Raw genomic sequence first — 20523 nt, forward strand, 5'->3', positions numbered from 1 at the left:
AAGCTGCAAACATTTTTTAATCTGTATCCAAAAGGGTGATCATACTATAACTATCAGGAGAAGCAGAAGGGCCTTTCATATAGATCGGTCTGGAGACAGAATTGCACCATGATTCTGGGATAGCTTTCTCTGATAGACGAAAACTGAATAAAGTATGGAAGAGGGGACTCCAAAGACCACAGTTTTCTTCGAATATAGACGCTGTGGGCCCATTTGGGCCAGAGGCTCCATTGCCTCTGCTTTGCTCAATCCTCTCTTTGATTTCTCTTTGAGAGAAGGTTAAGGGCATAATAAGCCAGCTTTTAGGTATGTAAGAAGGGTTAAAATCCTGGGTGTCGTTTAAAAAAATATCTCTATGAATTAGCCATGCTTCTAGCATGACATTATTGCCTGCCGAGCCCAATGAATCTCTATCGAGATGGGTTATTAAGGACTAGAGCAATTCTGTATTATTGTTTTTGCAGGCTTGTACAATGTCAATCCAATCTTCTGGGTCCCAATTAGTTTTTACACTGGATGGTTTCCAAACCTCATAGTAGTCTGGCGAGAGGTTATTTAATCTGATCCTTTTCCAATGAGTGCATGGATCTTGCATACCAATAGCCCTGTATACTTGCACAATCTCATTAGAGTTTCTAATCCTGATGACCTGTGAAAAGTGATCACTCTCGCATCTTGCAGTTATGTAAAAAGTCAAGATTTTAATGAAAAGATGGAGAGATATGAACGTGTAATCCAGTGCAGACTCTGCTTTGAGAGATTTCCTTGTCGAAATCATTGGGATATCCCCTCGACAACATCCATTTAACGCCCGGAGACCAAGAGCCTCCATGGTGCAAAGAAGTTCATGGTCTAGTTTATTGACAGTACTGAACTTGGAATGTTGGATTGAAATACCACAGTGCATATCTGTTCTAATTAGACTGCCACTTCTTCCCAAATGATTAGCCAAGTTAAGATTAAAGTTGCCAATGATTATTTATGGGATTCCACCATGAGAGACTTCTAATTCCATAAGAAGGTTTTCCAACACCTTCATATTCTGTCGTTTTTGCAAAGAGCTGGGGTTGATGTCTATGTTTAAAATTATAATTGGTCATATAATGCTTCCAAAATTCCAATTATTATGCCAAGTATGAACAGTGACTTTATTGGTAGGTGCTTAAAATAAAGGTTTTATCAAGCGTCACATAAATCGATAAGCCACCTTTTGGGTGTCCATTTCCCTGGGCTTTTTCTGCTGGAGAAAATATTTCCACATAGCGTTCTAATGGCAATTCTTCTTCTTTCCAGGTCTCTTGAAGTACCTCGAATAATTTTCTAGCTCGGGATCTGAATGAAGTTTTTTAATTGCTGCTATGTTCCATCATATAACAGACATAGACCACGGTTCCTTATCAGAAACTTTCTCATCACCCAAGTTTGTGGCGTGTGGTTTTCATTCTGGGGGGAATTGGGATACTCAGTGCTTTGTTTTGCGGATTAAAGTGGAATGACTCTTCAGGCTATGTAAATCGAATTTGTTTTGATTAAGTGTGGAAGCTAACCAGTTCCAGTCTGTTGATTGGATATTTGGGGGATTGGAAAAACCAGCAGCTACGACCCTGCAATCTGTTTAGTGATATTATTACCTAGTCTGTTTGAGGAGTGTAGTTGGTTCCGCAAGCACCTGACACATTCCTCAGCAATGTGGTGCGTTTTTGAGTACCCCTAACTAGCCCGTTGAATATGTACCACAGTGATTGTGTGGCAGCAGATGTAGTTTGACTTTTAGTTGCAGGCGGTCCCTTTGGATTGCAGACTACCTCTGGAGCCTCTAATAGGATTAGACTTTAGTTTTTCTCTTCAATAGAAGTTCCAAAACGTACTTTCAGTCGTGTAGGGAACACACCCAAAAGCAGGTTTCCATTCAGCTAAATCTCTCTGACTGCACAACAAAATTCTTGGTTTACCTTTGTAACTTGCTAGGAAAGCACTGTACAAAATATAATGCCTAACAGAAACAAAGTCCTTCTTTGTAACTTGACTGATGTCAGGCTTTAAACAAGCAGGAGTTTACTTAGTACTGTCTTTGAAGAATTGCAGAACTTAAAATCTACTAGAAATTAAAACAAGGATTGGCAAAACCAATAGGTCACACCTTTAATATGTGTGATTTGTTTTTGTAATTTTTATGCACAGTAATGTGAGTGAATGTATGTGTACAGTTTCTATTGTTTGAGATTTGTCTTTTGAAGCAGGGAATAAAATGCAGCCAGAAAGGCAGAGTACAAATTTACAAGTATATGGAAACGTAGAAAACCGCACATAAAACTCTTAATAACAAGCAGCATATTTTTAAAAAGGGAAAGAAATATGCTTTTTGCAATGTAAAGTTGCTGTCAAGAAAATCCAATGTCATTTTAGTGAACATTTATTTTGTTGGTGCTGAAGATTGAAGCACGGGATCCAAAGGCAAAATATGCAAATTTAGCCTGTAGACAATATTTTTGTGCAAGCAAGACCAAGTACATGAACAGGAGGAAAACAACTTGGAGGATGTGACCATAGAAGGAATGATTGAGTGGAAGCAACACGAAGAAAGTGGCATGCAGGGAAGCATGTGGAAAGCAACTTAACGGTGTTGGAGGGGGCAGATAGAGGGAGCAAGACGAAGGACGCGGGAATGGCGAAAAAGGATGGGGGAAGCAAGACAAAGGATGTGGTCATGGAGGGGTTGAATGGGGCAATGAGGGTGCATAGTCTGTTTGTGGTATAATGACAAAAGCACAGCCTGGAGCAAAGTATTTTCATGGGGAAGCTGGAAAAAGTAAAAGGAAGAATGGGTGAAACCAACAGAAAGGAAGCAGCCATAGAGGGCACAGATAAAGGAATCAACCCAAAGAAACGGGGGCACAAAGTTGGGGGACGGAAAATGTGACCTGATGTATGCAGGCATGGAGGGGCTTATAGAAAAAGCCACATGATGGACATGGTCATAACAAGATCGAATGATGGAATCAAGCCGAAGAAAAAGGGCATGGAGAGGAGGGATGTAAACAAGCAACTTAAATGACGTGGTGAAAGTGGACGGATGGGGAAAGTCAAACAAAGTAGGCAGATGGGGTAAGCAGCAAGGAGAGCAAGTTTAAAGTAAAATAACAAGCATGGCAATGCCAATAGGTTTAGCTTTGATGGGTTATATGGTAATGTGAAGCATGACTGCAAATAGCTTGGGAATAGATATGTATTTGTGTGGAAGCAAAGAAAGAACAGTACACAACTATTGGTCAAAAGTTCAGGTGACAGTTGCACTGTCAAGACACACCTACAATTAATGTAGGCTAATGACTGCCCTCCTTGCATCTGTCCCGCTTCCTGACAAAAGCAGCATAAATTATCTAGTTACCTAAGACACTTTACTAGCATGACAGTGCCATGTGTGTGCCCCTGAAAGTTCAAGTTTAGACACCTGGATAAATAAACAAAATGATCACAGCTGCGTGGAGGGCAAAAACTTTTGTTGTGGTAGTACATAACTACTGCACATTCAAAACAGATCCTTCTGGATCCCAACATGCCAAAGCTCCCTCTAGTGATGCTCATATAATTGTCTGGTGACAGCTCCTCTATCTAGTCAGGAGAACAAAAAATACATGCAGTAAATCTTCAAAGTACAGACAAAGGGTGCTAGAATAATAAGAAGTTGTGGAGTTAAAAATCCTAAATATAACAGTGTGAAACAGAAAAAAGTCTGCATAAAAGGAAGCAACATGAAGCATCCAAGGATGGAGCGAAGAACTGCGGAGAAGCAAGACAAAGGACGAGGTCGTTGAGGAGACATATGGGTGTAAGCAACACAAAGAAAAAGACCATGAAGGGGAAAGATTAACAAAACAACAAAAAGCAAGCAGGAGCAAATTGGGCAACAAAGCAGCATAGTATGAATGGGGCAAAAGAAGTCCAACTGAGCTCAGGCCCATCTATTGCCAAAGGCAAGATACTTGTATGGCAAATCAACACAAAGGACGTGAGCATGAACGGGACAAATGGGAGAAAACAGCACAAAGAGAGCAGGCATGGAGGGGATGGGTACGCAAGGGAGGCAGCTCACAAAGGGATCCAAGCAACAGAAATGATGAAAGCAACACAAAAGGGCGTACAGAGAACAATGGGGTAAGCAACATGAACACCACAGACTTGGAGGGTACAAATACACAAGGGAGGCAGCTAAAAAACACATGCACTCTTGTCAAGTGTTTAACCAAAAAGAAAAAAAGAGTGCTCCAGAAAAAAGCAGTAGAAGAACACAGGTGCTTCGACCATCCAGAAATGACAAACCTCACATGCGATTTCCACTACTCCTTTTTGTTTCCGCCACTACCACCAATGTGCTGCACTGATTCTTCATGAATACTGAGCCCTGTAAGGCTCAAAGAGGTAAACATTGAAGCATGTTCTCTGCCACAGAGGATCCAAACAGGGCTGATGTCTCCTACACCACGTCAGATTTTCATGCATGTTGTGAGAAACCCCATCCATATCACCTTCACATCTAATTGCTTAGGCACAATCCTGGAAACTGTCTTCACTTGCAACTCTACAGGACTAAGGCTCTTAAATCAAACAATGCACTCCTCGACCCCTCCTCAATCAATATACTACCTTGACCAATTTGCTGCTCAAATGTTATACGGTTCAATCCCTGGGTAGTTGAAAGGTATTTTCAGTTCAATGCAGCTTCTCTGCATGTGATATTGAGGATCATATTAACCTGACACCTCATCTCTAGGGTATATCAAACAGCCAGTTGATCCGCTTTCAGGTTTATAGATAGTGGAAAAATAAAACGCATGGATTAGGCCATTTTGGCCTCAATTGGACTATGTTTTTACGTTGGTAAAGCAGATCAGTAATCTGTGTAGTACGAAAAGCCTAGTTTAAGAGGATAATCGGGCTGGTGAAAGATTATTCTAAGATGTATTTCATTGAGGGTGAGGTAAGTTGAAGCTATAAACTGAAATTTAAAGGAACTTTATTTTGAAACTTCTGATCAAAGTGCTCTTTAACCATCAAGTCAGGCCCATCCCTCATCCATCCAAGCTTCATAGGTTAGTTTCTAAGCAGGCCATTTTAAGCTCTGAGCAAAGAAATGCATTTTAGAAGGAAGTAGCAAATTCAACCAAAAGGCGATCTAGACTGGACGGTCCAGTTGAAGATCCATAGAAAATACTTAATCCATATTTTCCTGAGTATTAGATGGTGATACAGGAAGTAGCATGGTGAGGATCAGACTTTGGGGTGAGATGTTTGGTGGATGGAGTCAGAGAGGGGGAGAGCTGCTAAAACCCTTTGTATCACTGTTTACACTGATTATACGTGCTGAAGCGTCCTCATCCGTTACATCAAGCTGCACTTGCTTTTCTCTGACAGCGGTGGCTGATGCTGTTGCAACAGAAGCAACTCTTACCCAAAAGGATTCAGACTGGGGCTGGCTGGCTTAGTCAGTCATGAAAGTAACGCCCTATCAGTCCTGATCAACGAATTTAGTCTGTCTTCATTCATTGCGTATTAACGAAAGTATATGTTGATACAGATAAGAAAGTAGTGCACTGTCATCTTATGTCAATAAATCTAGACTGTTTCGGAGGAGAGAAAAAGAGCATTGTCTTTCCACACCCGCACATTACCAGCTGCACTCACATAGAGCAAATCTTTATAATGACTGAAATAACTTTCCATTGAGCCCCACATTGTGGGAGGGGCTATTTCCCAAGCAATATAACATTGACTAAATCTGAAGGAATACACCTTCCTTTCACCTTTTACAGGTGAACGTGAGGTCGGTAGAACATTTTTAAATCACCGCAAGGGGTTGAATAATGTTCCCTTCTTCTCCTCACATCTGAGAACTTCAGGGCGGTTACAAGGCGACATGTGGCAGAGAGGGTGTTATTCAGTAGGGCCAAACCTGTTCACGACTCTGTGCTCCAGTTGTACCTATAAATAGGCTTGTAGAGCAAGCTTGCACTTTTTATTAATGATGTGGAAGCTAAAATTGCCTACCACTAGATGTCATCAGATGCTGGACCTGCCATGCTTGCTCACTTTATTATATATATATTATTATTTATTTCCCCATTTGTAAAGCGCCAGGTTACACCAACTGGTGTGTCCCCATGCTATTTGGACCGTTAGCAACCTTTGAGAGTCTGTGTCTTCAGTTTAAGTACTACTTCTTATTCTTGTATGTACAACCATGGTTTTAGTTTTTTTCCGAAAAAGTTTCTCCGATGGTTTCCCCCTAAGGGTCAGGGGAAGAGCGTTCCAGCTTTTTGCTGCCAGGTAGCCGAAGGAGCGTGCTCCCATTCGTGCCTTCCTTATCCTAGGTACTTTCACCAAATGTGTCCCGGTGGATCGCAGTTGACTTCCTGACTCATAGGGAGTCATAAGGTCATTAAGATGCGGTGGACATCTGCCGTGCAAGATTCAATGCCCAGTACACAGTGCCTTAAATGTGATTCGTTTCTGAATCGGTGGCCAATGTATTGAGTTTAGTGCATTCTTTGAGGATGCTTTCTTTGGCAGGTTTAAAACAAGACGGGCTGCCGCATTCTGAACAGATTACGGCTTCTGGAGTCCTTTTTTGTTTGCACCCGGGTACAGCATGTTTCCATAATCTAGCCTGGAAGTGACAAGTGCATGGGTCAGGCCCTTTCTTGCCACCAGAGGTAGGATGTCTAGGGTCTTCCTTAGTATTCTCAGGATTCCAAAACATCTCCCTGCCACCCTTTTGATTTGAGACTCAAAAGATAATCTATGGTCTAGCCATATCCCCAGGTTCTTCACCTCCGTCCTTGCTGTGGGAATCTGACCTAAGCTTGCTGGTCACCAAGCTGATGACCAGATAGATGGTGTGTTTCCGACTTTAGTATTTCCGTCTTGTGTCCATTGAGCTTTAGACAGTTCTCTGTCATCCATCCCGCTAATTCTTTTAGGCAGTCCGCAAAACTACTGGCCTCTAGTGCAGATTTTTGTGTTAAGGTGACCACAAGCTGTGTGTCATCTGCGTACGACACTATTGTCACACTGTTTTTATCCACTATTTCGGCCAGGGGGGGGCGACATATAGATTAAACAGCGTTGGGCTCAATATTGAACCCTGTGGAACTCCTTGAGCTAGCTTAATATGTTTGGAGGTGTACGTGTCTTGTGACACCTGAAAGCTTCGCCCATACAGGTAGGAAGCCATCCAATTCAGGGCCACCCCGTCCACACCCCCCTTCTGAGCCGGTGCACTAACACTTCATGTGACACCGTATCAAATGCTGCGCTGAGGTCTAGGAGAACCAGCGCAGTGGTCAGACCTTCGTCCACTCTCTTCCGCACTGACTCTGTGGCATAGAGCAGTGCTGTCTCAGTTGAATAAGATGATCTAAAACCTGATTGTGTTGGATGCAGTAGGTCATCTGTTTTAATGTGAGCCCCTAGCTGGATATTGACCACCTTTTCAGCTATTTTTGAGAAATAAGAAAGTAGTGAAACTGGACGCAGATTTTCCAATACATTCCCCTCCCCTGTTGGCTTTTTCTTTAGTGGGAGAACAATGGCTTGTTTCCATAAAGTAGGTACCTTCCCTTCTTTGAAGGAAATTTCAATATGGTAGTATTGTACTTAGTCCAGCACAAATGACCTTAGGTGTGGCTGGGTCAAGTGGTGAACCCAATTTTATGCTCCGTGCTATCCTTTCCAACTCTTCTAGGAAAGGAGGAGTAAACTGGGAGATACTATTCCACCCCCACTCCTTCTTTTGTTCCTTGTCATTTAGATGACCGTTGCGTGCGCTATCTGGAAAAGTGTCATAGATTTTAGAGTCCTTTTCTGCAAAGAATTCTGCAATTTTGTTGCAAGATTCTTCTGAGCAAGGGGCAGGTGCTACTGTTCTATCTAATGAGGATAGTTCTTTGAAAATGCCGAACAGTTCCTTAGAGAAATTCTCAGCTATTTCAATCTTCTCTGTGTAATATGCTGCTCTTGTTTTCTTTATGAGTGTGTGGTACTGTCTCAGATTTAGCTTATACACTGTTTTATCAGTCTAAGAAGCCTTTCCTCTACTTCCGGTCTAGCTTTTTAAATGCCTGTCTAGCCATCCTTAAATCCTGGTTGTACCAAGGTGCGCTCTTCGTGTTCCTGCGCGGGGTACTCGTTGCCCATGGGGCCACCACATCCAGTGCATCTTTGATCCAGTTATTCACTTCCTGACTCTGCTGGTTGATGTCAGTGTTTAAGAGGGGGGGGGATTTGCTGCCAGGGCCTGCGTAAAACTGTTTCCCTCAAAATTCCTCCATATCCTGTGTCTGCTGTTATATGACGGCTCCTTTTTTTGAGGCGACTTTATTCGCTGGATTGTAAAGGCCACCAAATAGTGGTCCGACCACGGGACCGCTGTTGGGCATTCCTCTAACAGCCCCTGGTAGTTTGAAAAAATGGGATCTAATAGATGTCCTAGTTGATGTGTTATCCGTGTGGACTTTAATTCTAGTTGGACACCAGCTAAGTCCTGGCTCAAGGCTTGTGCATCTACGCATGATTTGTTATCAAAATGTAGGTTTAAGTCCCCTAGGACTAGCAGGTTACTATAGTGTAGTGCTGGCTGGATTAAGCACTCCATAAGGATTTCTCTGAAACCTGAGGCTGACCCCGGGGGTCAGTAAATCAAAAAACCCTGTGTTATCTGCTTGGCATTCGCCTTCATTGTGAAGGAGGCAGCTTCACAGTGGTCTATCTCTGCCCCTTGCATCGAGCAGTCTATAGAAAGTTTATATATCATAGCTATACCCCCACCCTTTTTTATTGGGTGATCCACTCTAAGGATCCCATATAATGGTGGAAGTGTTTGTAGGACATCGGGGGCTGAGAAATCGTCCAGCCAGGTTTCTGTTAAGAACAGGATGTCTAGATTCCTTTCTATGATGCAGTCATCGAACTCTATTTTGCATTTACTTAATGACCTGCAGGTAATGAGTAGGCACTTCAGCCCTATGCCTTCTTGATTTGTAAAAGTGGTTAATGTGTTTAGCCTGAATGGGCAATGTTCACATCTCTTCAGTCCTTGCTCTACCAGCAGGGAGTGCCTGCATTGTCCCTGTTCTTTGGGCTCTAAATCTCTAAGCTCCCTGTTAGAGTATTTTAGACTATGCCCATTGGAAAATTGGCCAGCATTCATGGCCCCTGGCCCCGGCCGGTCGCAGACGGCTTGCCTTTGGCGGGCCCGCTGCGTGTTCTGCCACACATCCGCTTTTATAGGGCCGGGCCACTAGAGCACAAACCCTTTATGCCGGAAGTGATGCTATTCTCTCTCCACACAAACAAACAATTCGCGGTGGACCGAAGAGAATAGCAAGTGCAGGTAGGAAAGATCAACTGTACAATTGCCTGTACTGACAGTGTAATATTACAAATGCCCCCAGTAAAATAACACAAAGTGTGCTGAAATTCAATTAAAGGAGTAGTAGTTCAGTTTAAAATATTCAAGAAATTCTCCCACTCACGCACCGAGTGCCACAAGTGCTCTCAATGTTTTTTCATGCGTCCACTGCGCGTTCTGCCACACATCCGCTTTTATAGGGCCGGGCCACTAGAGCGCGAACCCCTTAGGCTGGAAGTGATGCTATTCTCTCTCCATACAAACGAACAAGTTGCGGTGGACCAGAGAGAATAGCAAGTGCAGGTAGGAAAGATCAACCGTGCAATTGCCGGTACTGACAGTGCAATATTACAAATGCCCCCTGTAAAGTAACACAAAGTGTGCCAAAATTCCATTAAAAGCGTAGTAGTTCGGTTTAAAATATTCAAGAAATTCACGCATCGAGTGCCACAAGTGCTCTCAATGTTTATGTTCAAATTTATTTTCCCAAAAATATATTTTATTTTAGACTTAGAACAAAGTGCCCAGAGGGGCCTTGCATGACGCTTTTGACCCAAGCACCACAAAGACTATTGACAGACCTACAGGAGTCTACAGCATCATATGTACATGCTCAGTGAGACGTACCTCACTGAGGGATTCTGAACCAGGCCTGGATGCAAGCATCCTTAACAGACATCTATTCCGCATATTGGGAAATCAGATGATTATTTTCAAGAAGTTTGCGGCAGCTAGTTACATGCCAGGCGAGTCTCTTCTTCAAACCAACATGTGTTTTAGAAACACCCTGATGGCTCTTCCAACTTACAATTGCTTTAATAGACACGTCAGTGAAAAAGGCACTTGGGGAGGAGGGTGTTTTCACAATTAATGGCGCTCAACCACAGCATGCCCGCTGCAGTAAACGGCACACTAGCTAAGTCTGAAAAAAAAAAAAAAAGAAAAAAAAAAGAAAAGACTACGAATCCGGACCCAACCACAAGACCGCGGAATATGCACAGCATAGTGAATCCAGAAAGATCATCAAGCTGCAAAACTACACCGACAGGTAAGAAACTATTCGTTCATGAAACGGCTCCCCCTTCTGTGGTGAGAACCACTTTGGGGAAAACAGTCCATGGCAGCATGCCATCTCAATAAACCAGCCGCCACTTCTCCCATTCCTGAAGATATTCCCGCAAAGATCCGGGCCATCATAGAAAATCACAGATTATTGTAGACCACATTCTAGAAGTAGTTTCCCAGAGTGTGGGAGACATTTATAGGAACTGGGACCACCACTGTCAGAGCGGCGGTCCCAGACAGCAAGGACACCAGCGGAAATGTCATTGAGGCAGGCATCCTAAACTGATCCGCCCTCCTACAGTATTGCCACAAAAAGGCTGTTTGTGGTGGAGGGCTGTTGATGGAATTGCCTTTGGAAACGCCTTATTGCTCTGTACTCTAAATTAGGCAGAAAATAGGGATGAAGGGGCGGAAGGGACATCCCTCATTGTCTGGCAGATATCTTATTACAGCCCATGGATACATGAGGTCATTGCACATTACATAACACTGGCTTATTATAAAGGACGCGTGCGGATGCCTAGCTTGCACGTAATGTGCTAAATTAAGGCGTAATGTTCGCTAGCTCATTTGATGCACAGGAATGCTTTCCTTACAGCCGCATTTATCAGGTTAAGCTGTGACATTTTAACGCACCACACAGACTTACCAAACTCTTTTGTTAACATATCGATAACAGATTTAGTAACAGTTGTAACACTTGGGATGAAAAGTCTTCACCATCTCAGCATTTCCATTTTAAGCAAGAGGCCTCTTGCTTATAATGGTAGGGCTAAGATGTTGAAGGTTTTGCATGTTTTTTTCCCTAGGAAACCCAGTTCACGCCTTTGAGACAGGGAGTCATGGATTGAGACAAGGGCATGTACTGGGTGTCCTCAGAAAAACATGATGCAGTGTGTGCATGTTTTTTGCATGAACATGGGGTAATGGGAATTTAACTTGCGCTGCCGGTACGTCACTTTTTCCCATGTTAAAAGTGACGCACCGGTGGCGCAAGGGGCGGGCTTAGAGTCTTACTAAAAACATATTATGATACCTGCAATTTAGAAGACAAATGGCAGTGGTAATATAGCACAGGTCAGCACCTCCGTGTTATCTTTCAATCAGTATTACAGTTAATATGTACAGGCGTGCTCAATGTAAAACACTGTGCCATTTACGATTGTTAACATATATAGAGAAAAGACAAATCTCACCATATACTTCAAAATTAAATATTAATTAAAGAGCACAACAACAAGTCAGTCAACGGATCTTGTTGTCAGTTTGTTTTAATGAACACCGCACCATGCAATACTATAAAATATGTAACCATATGAGTACAAAAAGGTAAAAACACAAATGATCTTGGTTGTGTTGACACGAAGTATGAAGTGTTGTTGAAGACAGCCAGTACGTGTTTGGTCGTCTAGATGACTTTTTCAAGGCTTGATAATACAATGGTAGAGATAGTGGGAAGTTTGTTTGGTTCCCTTGGTTATTCAGGACAACCGACAACAATGGCAGTAGTCCAACAATTCTGGTTATATTTCTAGTATTCAACTTCGGAACACTTTTCCTGATTTGTAATACTACGCAAACGGTGCGTGTTGGATAATGTTATTTTTCAGTAAATCCAATTTTCATATACAGATACGTAATCTTGTAAATAGTAGGAAGTCAATAACGCTTGTCGAAGTAAGTTGAGGCTGAGAAGCCGTGTTTCTGCAAATGTATAAATAGTAAAGCTGTATTAAACCAGGCGTATGATAGCATGTCCCGCTAATCCGGATTTGCGGGACACGTTAACATACGCCCGGTTTAGTACAGAAATTTAACCAGAATTGTTGCAATACCGCCATTGCAAAAGAGGGAATGTAAATAAATAAATAAAACCATTTACCATGCTGTTGCCGCATTGCCAACTTGGAAATGCGTTGAGCGCAATGTAAGTGGCTTTATTTATTTAACATTCCCTATCTGGTTGTTTGTCACTTTCACCCCTCACCCCCGCCTCACCACGCTTACCTGCACAAGCCGCCACTGGTTGAATACAATCTGAGATATGCTTATTGGTATGATTGAAGGAGGGTCGTGGGGGAGGAGAGGATGGTGTCATATGTGATCTCATCCATATCGAAAATATGTAGATTGAATAGGTAGGCGGCAGAAATCCAACACACAACAATGCTTCAAAATGTGTAGCATTTCACAACTTATCTCGACAAACCACTGTCAATGTTCAATGTGCAGTAACAATTGTCAGGGCTAATGAGGGAGGGAGGATTAACACATGCACCTAACTTGCCCACAATGCACCCTGTGGCCCTTATCCAAAGCTTTGGTGAAGTTCACAGATGATCAATCCAGCGGCATTGCCCCATTCTTTTACACCTTCCTGGTCTTTTAAGTCAGCACCGCTAAATTGTGCAAGGTGAACCAATCCCTGTCTAAAACATTGTGGATCGTAGAAAGCTCTTTGTTCACAAATCCAGGGGCTAGGTCCACTGGCCTTAGCATAGCTATTAAACATTTTAGCATTGCTATCAAACATAAACTCTTTTTTCTGGATGACAAATAATACTGCCATGTTTATTGTTCACAAAGGATAGCCCTTGGTCGACTGACTCTGGCTGAATTGAAAATATTCACTTAAGGGTGTATTCTTTCCAAATAAAATAATACAAACAACTCAACAGCTCATTGCCAAAATCACTCCCTGACAATAGGTTACATTCCCAAAACTTTATGCTTACATTACATTTTGTCGGTGCTTTACTTATTTCCCCATATAAAACACAGCTGATTATTAGTTATCGAAAGTTTTCTATGTTTACACAGAATAAGATTTTTTCACATTTTTTCTTTCTCTCATACTTTTAAAAACGATTTGATTAATTTTGTCTCAAATCAAGTAGTAACAGTACCATATTAAGTTCACATTTTTGATGGAATTTAAAACTGATCCTATCAATGATGCGATTAAAACTAATCAAAAAATGCTCTACTCCTGGGTGATATATAAATAATAATTGTACCTTGGGGTATTTTCCTTATTTGTTCTTCGGTCCATGTGAACATCCCTTTGTTAGTTTCACCTTCCAGCAAAGCCCTGTCACAAAATAAATGCACGTTTAACAAGCACATTTAACAAGAGAAATATCAAGCCTAACATAAAATAATTGCCCTTTTTTCAGAATTAACAATGTGCATTAAATTCTACTTTTTTCTTCAACATGATAAAATCTTGCTGCTTTCCTCAGGTCTACTGAACATAATACATTATTGTGAATTTTCAAGCATCTATATTTGGGCGATTGACGCTCAATAGAAATATAATTTAGGGAAAACATAAAGACAAGTGGTACACTTTACAGCACAATTCAAATCGAAATCGGATACAAAACCCCAGGTTCCTCTTGAATTATTCCATCATTTCACAAACTGAGGCTGGCTTTACCAGTGTTTGTTGATTCTCCCTCGAAAGAAAGTTTGAATAAGCATTAGCAATACAATAGGTCTCGCAATTGCAAGATTTTGAGCTATTGGCATTGTCAATGACAATGCCTTTTATTTATGTGTTTAAAAAACCTGCAATAATAAAATGCATTTTCATTTACAATACTAATAGGTAAACATTTCTAAAATGCAAGACCTATCGCATTGCAAATGCTTTTCTTGTTTACAAGTGTCCCATGCGGCGCTTTCACGTTAATATAGGCCACACCCCTTTCTTTACTTGAGCCGTGTCTAAAGAAAGATCCGCGGCCACTATTAAAGTGAAAGTGCGGTGTGGGGCGCTTTTTCCCAAAAAAGCATTTATTTGTCAAGCTGACAAACAAATGCTTTTTTTGTAAAAGCGTCTCGTGAAAGTGCGCGTGGCACACTGAATGTTGCAGGAAAGCATGTGGTGCCTGCAGTAAGAGAAACTCATTAAAGAAAATTGTGCTTACAGACTAAGTAAGACGTACTGTGTAACAACCGAAGTAAAAGGGCCAGTCCTCTTGGGAGGTTACAAATGAAGACAATGCAGTACTAAGGATAGACGAACAAGCCTATTAACGACTCAGAAGCCAGCATTTACGAAGGACAATGACAAAAGCCAATGACAAATATGGGCGGGGAGAGGGCGGAGCTTCAAGTCCATTCTCCAATACAGCATGCCTCGCAGAGCAGCGAATGCGCTGCCCAGGCTCGACCTAAAAATAACTTGAAAATGGTGCTGGCTGCGGATTAAATTCCATTGGAGTTTGTCCAAAAGCCACATATCTTACAGGAAAGTAAAACTTCTACATCCCATTTTTGCAGTGTCCTGCAGTCAGCATTGTATTACATACTTTCCAAAGTACTTTAGGCTCTTTCATTGGATCGCATTATTGTTTATGTCAATGTTCTGCTTTGGAATCGCTGCTTTCCTCACAATTCTGCTTTTTGTTTGACTGTGTTGGTTCCTTACACAGCTGATGTTAGGGGACTATGTATTTCTCTGCCCAGCTTTTACATATTGTTTGTCTGTTAGCCTCTATGTACATGGGCTATTGTCCTCTTCCAACCCTTTTTCTTAGTTGCTTCCTTCTGATTGCTCAAGATTCCCACTTGCTTAGTTATCTGAATATATTTCTATCCACAACCTGTCTTTCTCCTGTTGCTTCTGATCCCCACTCACTCCGTCGTCTTCTGAATAATATTCTCCCCTGCCGCTCCCCTCTTTTCTCCATTACTGCTGTTCCAGATATCCGCTATCTCCATCGTCTTCTAATGGTAGTCACCATTGGCCTTGCCAATCAATGCCAGAGGCTTTTAAATCCATCATCATTGACTATGCCAATGGTGATGAAGGCAATGTTAAAATTATAGATAACATTCTTTTCAATACGTTCAAGGTGGTTGCTGCATTGCAAGACACAACGGGTGATGTGTTGTCTTGTTACACCTACAACGTGTAGAAAACAATGTTTTCTTTAGTTTGAAAATAGCCACCGCATTGTATGACGTGCATTGTAAGATCATGTCGCATTATGCAAAGTGGCGGCTCAAAGACATGATCATACAACTCGTTGGCTATCATGAAAATATAGAAAATAATCTTCCGTACTTAACCCAGCTAGCCCAGCATTGTAAAAGCCAATTGCGTTTTTCATTTTTTTACATTAGTGTGCTGTTGTTCCCTAACAAAACTGCAAACAATGTACCTGCAGATGCTCCGACTGACCCGTCATGCTACCACCACTGCACCTTCCTTCTCCCGTTGGGAGCAGGTCTATCAGCACCGAGCAGCTCTAGTATGCTGACTCTGTTTTGGCTTTGGGTACATCCTGTGAGGCGCTTAAACTAACAGTGTATCTTTAGTGTAGCTGTAGAGTATATGATTGTCTTATACAGAGGCCACATGCTCAATCCCCAGCACTTAAGCATGTTTTCCTAAAACTACTTTGCGATTTTTACAATGCTTAAAATTAAGCATTTTCATATTAACTTTGTGAGAAAGTTCTCAAATATTTTGAAAAATGATTCTGAAGGAAACGTGGCTGCCTGTTTGCACTGCATTGGTACTATGTGTGCGCATTTCTCAGTGACACAGTTCCCACAGAGCATCCTCTGTGGAAGCATGTGCTTGTGCTTTTGCTCCAATAAATAACAATGTTTCTAAGATAATGTGTAAATGTGAGTTATTGCAAGACACCAATTACTGTTACCTAGAAAGATCAACTCCATCACCAATCCAAACTAAATATCCCTTTCTTTACCCTCAGTGAGACAGGTTGGTTTTGCCAATGCTTGTTTTTCCCTGCCTCTTACATGCAGATCATAAACCATACAGAATGGCTTAGAATCTACTGGGAAGGAGAAGTCTGAAAATATGATATGTACCTAAATGACACAGACTCAAGCTTCGGACAGCAGAGCCATCCCTTAGTTTACTGGCTGATAGCAGAAACGTCTTACTGGCGTTCTCATAAGCCTGCCATTCTTAGAACATCATTTTGCCATCAACATAGCTTTCCATTTTTGGCCAGTACATTCCTTTTTACCTAAACAAAATATTATTTTCTAAAAAAATAAACTACTTCTAACTCAAAAACCAGTATACATAGTGGTTAAAAACATGATTTTAACCCATAATATCAGCTTCTTTTTTTTGTCGGGGGGATATATATATTTTTTTTCCAGACAGCGCATCAATAATACAAATAAGCATCTTACAGGATGTTGGAGTTTAGCTCCAGCACTAATACAGAAGTAACGAGAAGCCTAAACAACAGCCCCCCCGCCCCCAACCACCTTCTCCCCAGACAGCCATCAGGCAATACATATGCAGAACTAAACAAAAGCAGTAAGTCCCGTGCACAAATACATTGAACCACCTCACATCCACACCCATTAGAGCATGTCCTGGCTCCGACCCCCATCATCATACGGTACTTCCAATGAGTGATACTGAGACCAACTGCCCCAAATCTTACGGAGCTTTCGAGAGCAGCATCTGTTGGTGTATGTTACTTTTTCCACCATCATATTCATGTCCATGCCCCGTCTCCACTGTCACAACATTGGAGCCCAGTAGCAAACTATATCCCGCTTCACCACTACGAGACCACTTAATATCAGCTTTTTATATGCGCCAGGTTCTCTCTCCTGTGCTACAGACACCGAAGCACAGATATTGCTTTCCCCAGCTCTGCCGATGACCCACAGTCATGCACCATGAATAGTTTTTGGTTCTCTAGGTTCATCTTCACAAGTGCATGCATTGCTTCTCTTGACAAAAAATAAACTAAAAAAGAATGCTATCTATGTCCTCCCCCCTTTTTTTGTAACAATAGCATCAAGAAAAGACCTATTGGTTGGAAAATATCCAAAAAAACATCAGTTAGACGTCTCAATAATCATCAATGTAAAACTTGAAAATTACTTGTGAGTACCAACTTTTTATGATCACCTTATATAATATCTAGTATATAACATCGCTTGAAAGAGTGAGCTATACATCTGAACTATACGAGCGATGTTAAAAATAGAATAGGAACACCAATAGTCATTAAATCTAGGTGTCCGCTGACAATAAAGTTGTTAGGTCTATATACCATGCATTTCCATTTTGAGCCTCTGGCTTTAAGCTTTTTTGAATTAACTAGTATCAGGAAAGCACTATATCCCATGAATATCTTTGTACTCTTGTACTAATCCATTTCAATTGTGCTTTAAATAAAGATCTGTGTCTGATTGGACTCATGACTCACGCCAGGAAATGAAAAGATATATATTAGATTATCTAGATACAAGACTTGTTGGCTACAGTGTTAAGATGTAGATTGCTACATGTTTTTTTACATACAGTTTTAAAGATGTATTATTAATGCAATGTTGTTCTTTTTTTAAAAATATTTTGTTCTAGAGCTTTGTGTGGCTACTCCAGAAGAAGGCGCTGGTTCGCCGAAACGCGCGTAGAGATCCTATCGGCCACTTTTCTATGTTTTTCCTTTTTAATTCAAGAATTCGTATAAATTCTTTTGCCACTAATGTATAAATTTGTTCAACCTTTACTTATGTGAGAGTAAATTTTAATTCATGTCCATTGTCGATTGTACTATATGTTATGAATTTTTTTAATATATAATCTGAGAATAAAGCAATATACATTTTCTTAACCTCATGTAGCCATTTGTCTGTGATTATATTCTATAGGTTGCCTAGGTTGTTTTTTGTCAATTGGTTCTTTTTCCCTGGCCTAGGAACTTTGCTGTATCCGAATCCTCAGGGGGTCCTTGTTAAATATTCAAGATGCATTGCTTCTCTTGCCATGTACTGCCGCACATGCAGATGTGTGGCCATCATATGCCGCAGATGCCCAACAAAGGCAAGCTTATCCAAACTAAAATAGGCATGACATCTACATGCCAGAGATGCTTACCATTGATGAAGAAGATTTTCCAAAGATGCCACCGAGATGCCAGGGTTCCCAAAATATGAACAGGATGTCTACCATATGCCAATGATACCAAACATATTGGAAATCCCATGCCTTGCTAGGTATGCCTAATAGTTGCCAGACGTACACACTGCATGCCAGGAATGCCCAACATATACCAGGGATTCCGCTCAGAAGTCTAGGATGCCCAGCTTAAACCAGAAATGTCCACAAGCTTCAAAACTAAAACTCCAAGGGTTCCCACCAGAAGCCAACGGTTCATACTACATGCAGGAATGGGCATCACAGGCCCAGGCACTCTCACACACACAGAGGATTGATACATTGGGGAGAGGAATTGGCCTAACGGCTAGGGCGGTCGACTTTGAATCTGGGGAACTGGGTTCGAGTCTCAGCAACTAAGCTGAACATCCTGTGATTCTGGGCAAATCACTTAATCTCCCCGTGCCTAACAAAAAAATGAATGCGTCCTCATTCAACGCAACTGGTGCTATGGAAAGCGCTCCGATACCCGATACCCGATACCTTCGGGTCAAGTTTGCGCTATATAAAACTCCAGAAAAAAAAATATGTACAGGTGAATGCAAAGACACATATACACAATGAGAGAAACACACATAGACATACGTGTATTCACATACACATGGGTGCACACACATAGGTACATATATACAAGGGTGTGGCTTCCAATGGCACAGCAGGTTCAATGGCACCGGGCCTAGAGGTCTGAGGGACCACTGAACCCTGATTATTACTGTATTTTGCAATTCAAACAGCAGTCAGGGATCCAATTCCCTTTCTTGCACTAAGACCCATGACACATTGGCTATGCCACTGCATAAATATGTCTGTACACCCAGGTGAACGTGCATACATGCGAACCTATTTGCTGCCTAGTGTACCTTGCCTTCAGGTCGTATTTACCTTGTAGCAGGGCCCTCTACTACTTGTCTCTTGCAGGTCTGGGGTCATCCGGAGACTGGGGAATTGAAGCATTCAGTGTTGTTAGGCAATTAGAAAGCCAATATCTACAAGGCTCAGGATAGGGCTCTGGATAGTGATTTCAGGGGCAGCAGGCTGAGGGCCCTGAACAGTATTTGCAGCCAGCAGGGAAATGGTCACCCATCACAAAGTATAAAAGATGTTCACATGCTTTGCTCTATCTATTCAAAGGGAATTCCCTCCCAGGTGTCGTTGTGCTGTTTCTTTGTAAGGATACTCCCTTAGGAACTGAGCCCTGCTCTTGGTCCCATCCTTAATTCCCTTGATGGCAGTGCTCAGGGAAAAATACAGAAATGCTCTGAGCACCTGACGACAAAACCCCAGCACCTCTGGCACGTCCAGGGCAGCCCGTTGAATTCAGAGATGCCTGCCTCCCTGGCAGGGGTCTCACTGCTGTGAAGGGAGCTGCCAGCACAATTCACTTTCCAGCAGTTACGTTTGCTGAGAAGGCCCCATATTTAAAGCACCCACTCAGCACTATTTGTACTAATTCTTACTCTTCTTAGCATATTCGACTCTTGAGGAGCCTCTGTGCACATAGTATCACATGACTCCCCCTCCTTCCTGCCCTACTTCTCCCTACCACTCCCCTTTCTTTCCTTCTTTCCTTCTTTCTCTCTTTTTCATTTACTGCATCATTGGTACATTTGTAGAAGGTATACATCTGACGGTACACAGTCAAAATATCGAGTTTGAAATTTCGACTTACCAAAATATCGAGTTGGAAATATCGAAGGTACAGAATTTCGATGTCAAGAATATCGTTGGACAGAATATCGACCCTAAGGTAAGTAATATCGAATTTATTTATATCGATGTAAGTAATATCGAAGTTAGTAATATCAATAGCATATATATCGATGTAACTAATTTTGATGTTACTAATATCGATATTTGTATTATTTTTGTTTTTAATTATGTATGTGTAATATGTTTTTGTTGAGTATTTAAATTTTTAAAAATTATATGTGTATTAATTTTATATATTATTAATTTTATTTTTAAGTAAACTTTATGTTTTAGTACCAGAGCGGGTTGTGGGTTTATAGGGGAATAGGGCGGGAAGTAATTTAAATATACTAAATTAATTATTAAATTTTAGGAATTATGAATTAATTTTAATTAATTTATGATTTTATTT

At 41.4% G+C, this 20523-nt stretch overlaps 1 protein-coding gene across 1 annotated transcript in view; it reads right to left on the reverse strand.

Moving 5' to 3' along the window:
- SYNM (synemin) overlaps positions 1-20523 on the reverse strand; it is a 131836-nt gene that overhangs the window by 37194 nt on the left and 74119 nt on the right. Inside the window, exon 3 of the mRNA XM_086958076.1 lies at positions 13489-13562. Coding sequence (XP_086814202.1) covers positions 13489-13562 — 74 coding nt within the window. The remainder of the gene's footprint in view (positions 1-13488; positions 13563-20523) is intronic.

Source organism: Lissotriton vulgaris, chromosome 2_1 (genome assembly GCF_964263255.1).
Source record: "Lissotriton vulgaris chromosome 2_1, aLisVul1.2, whole genome shotgun sequence".
Lineage (NCBI taxonomy): Eukaryota > Metazoa > Chordata > Amphibia > Caudata > Salamandridae > Lissotriton > Lissotriton vulgaris.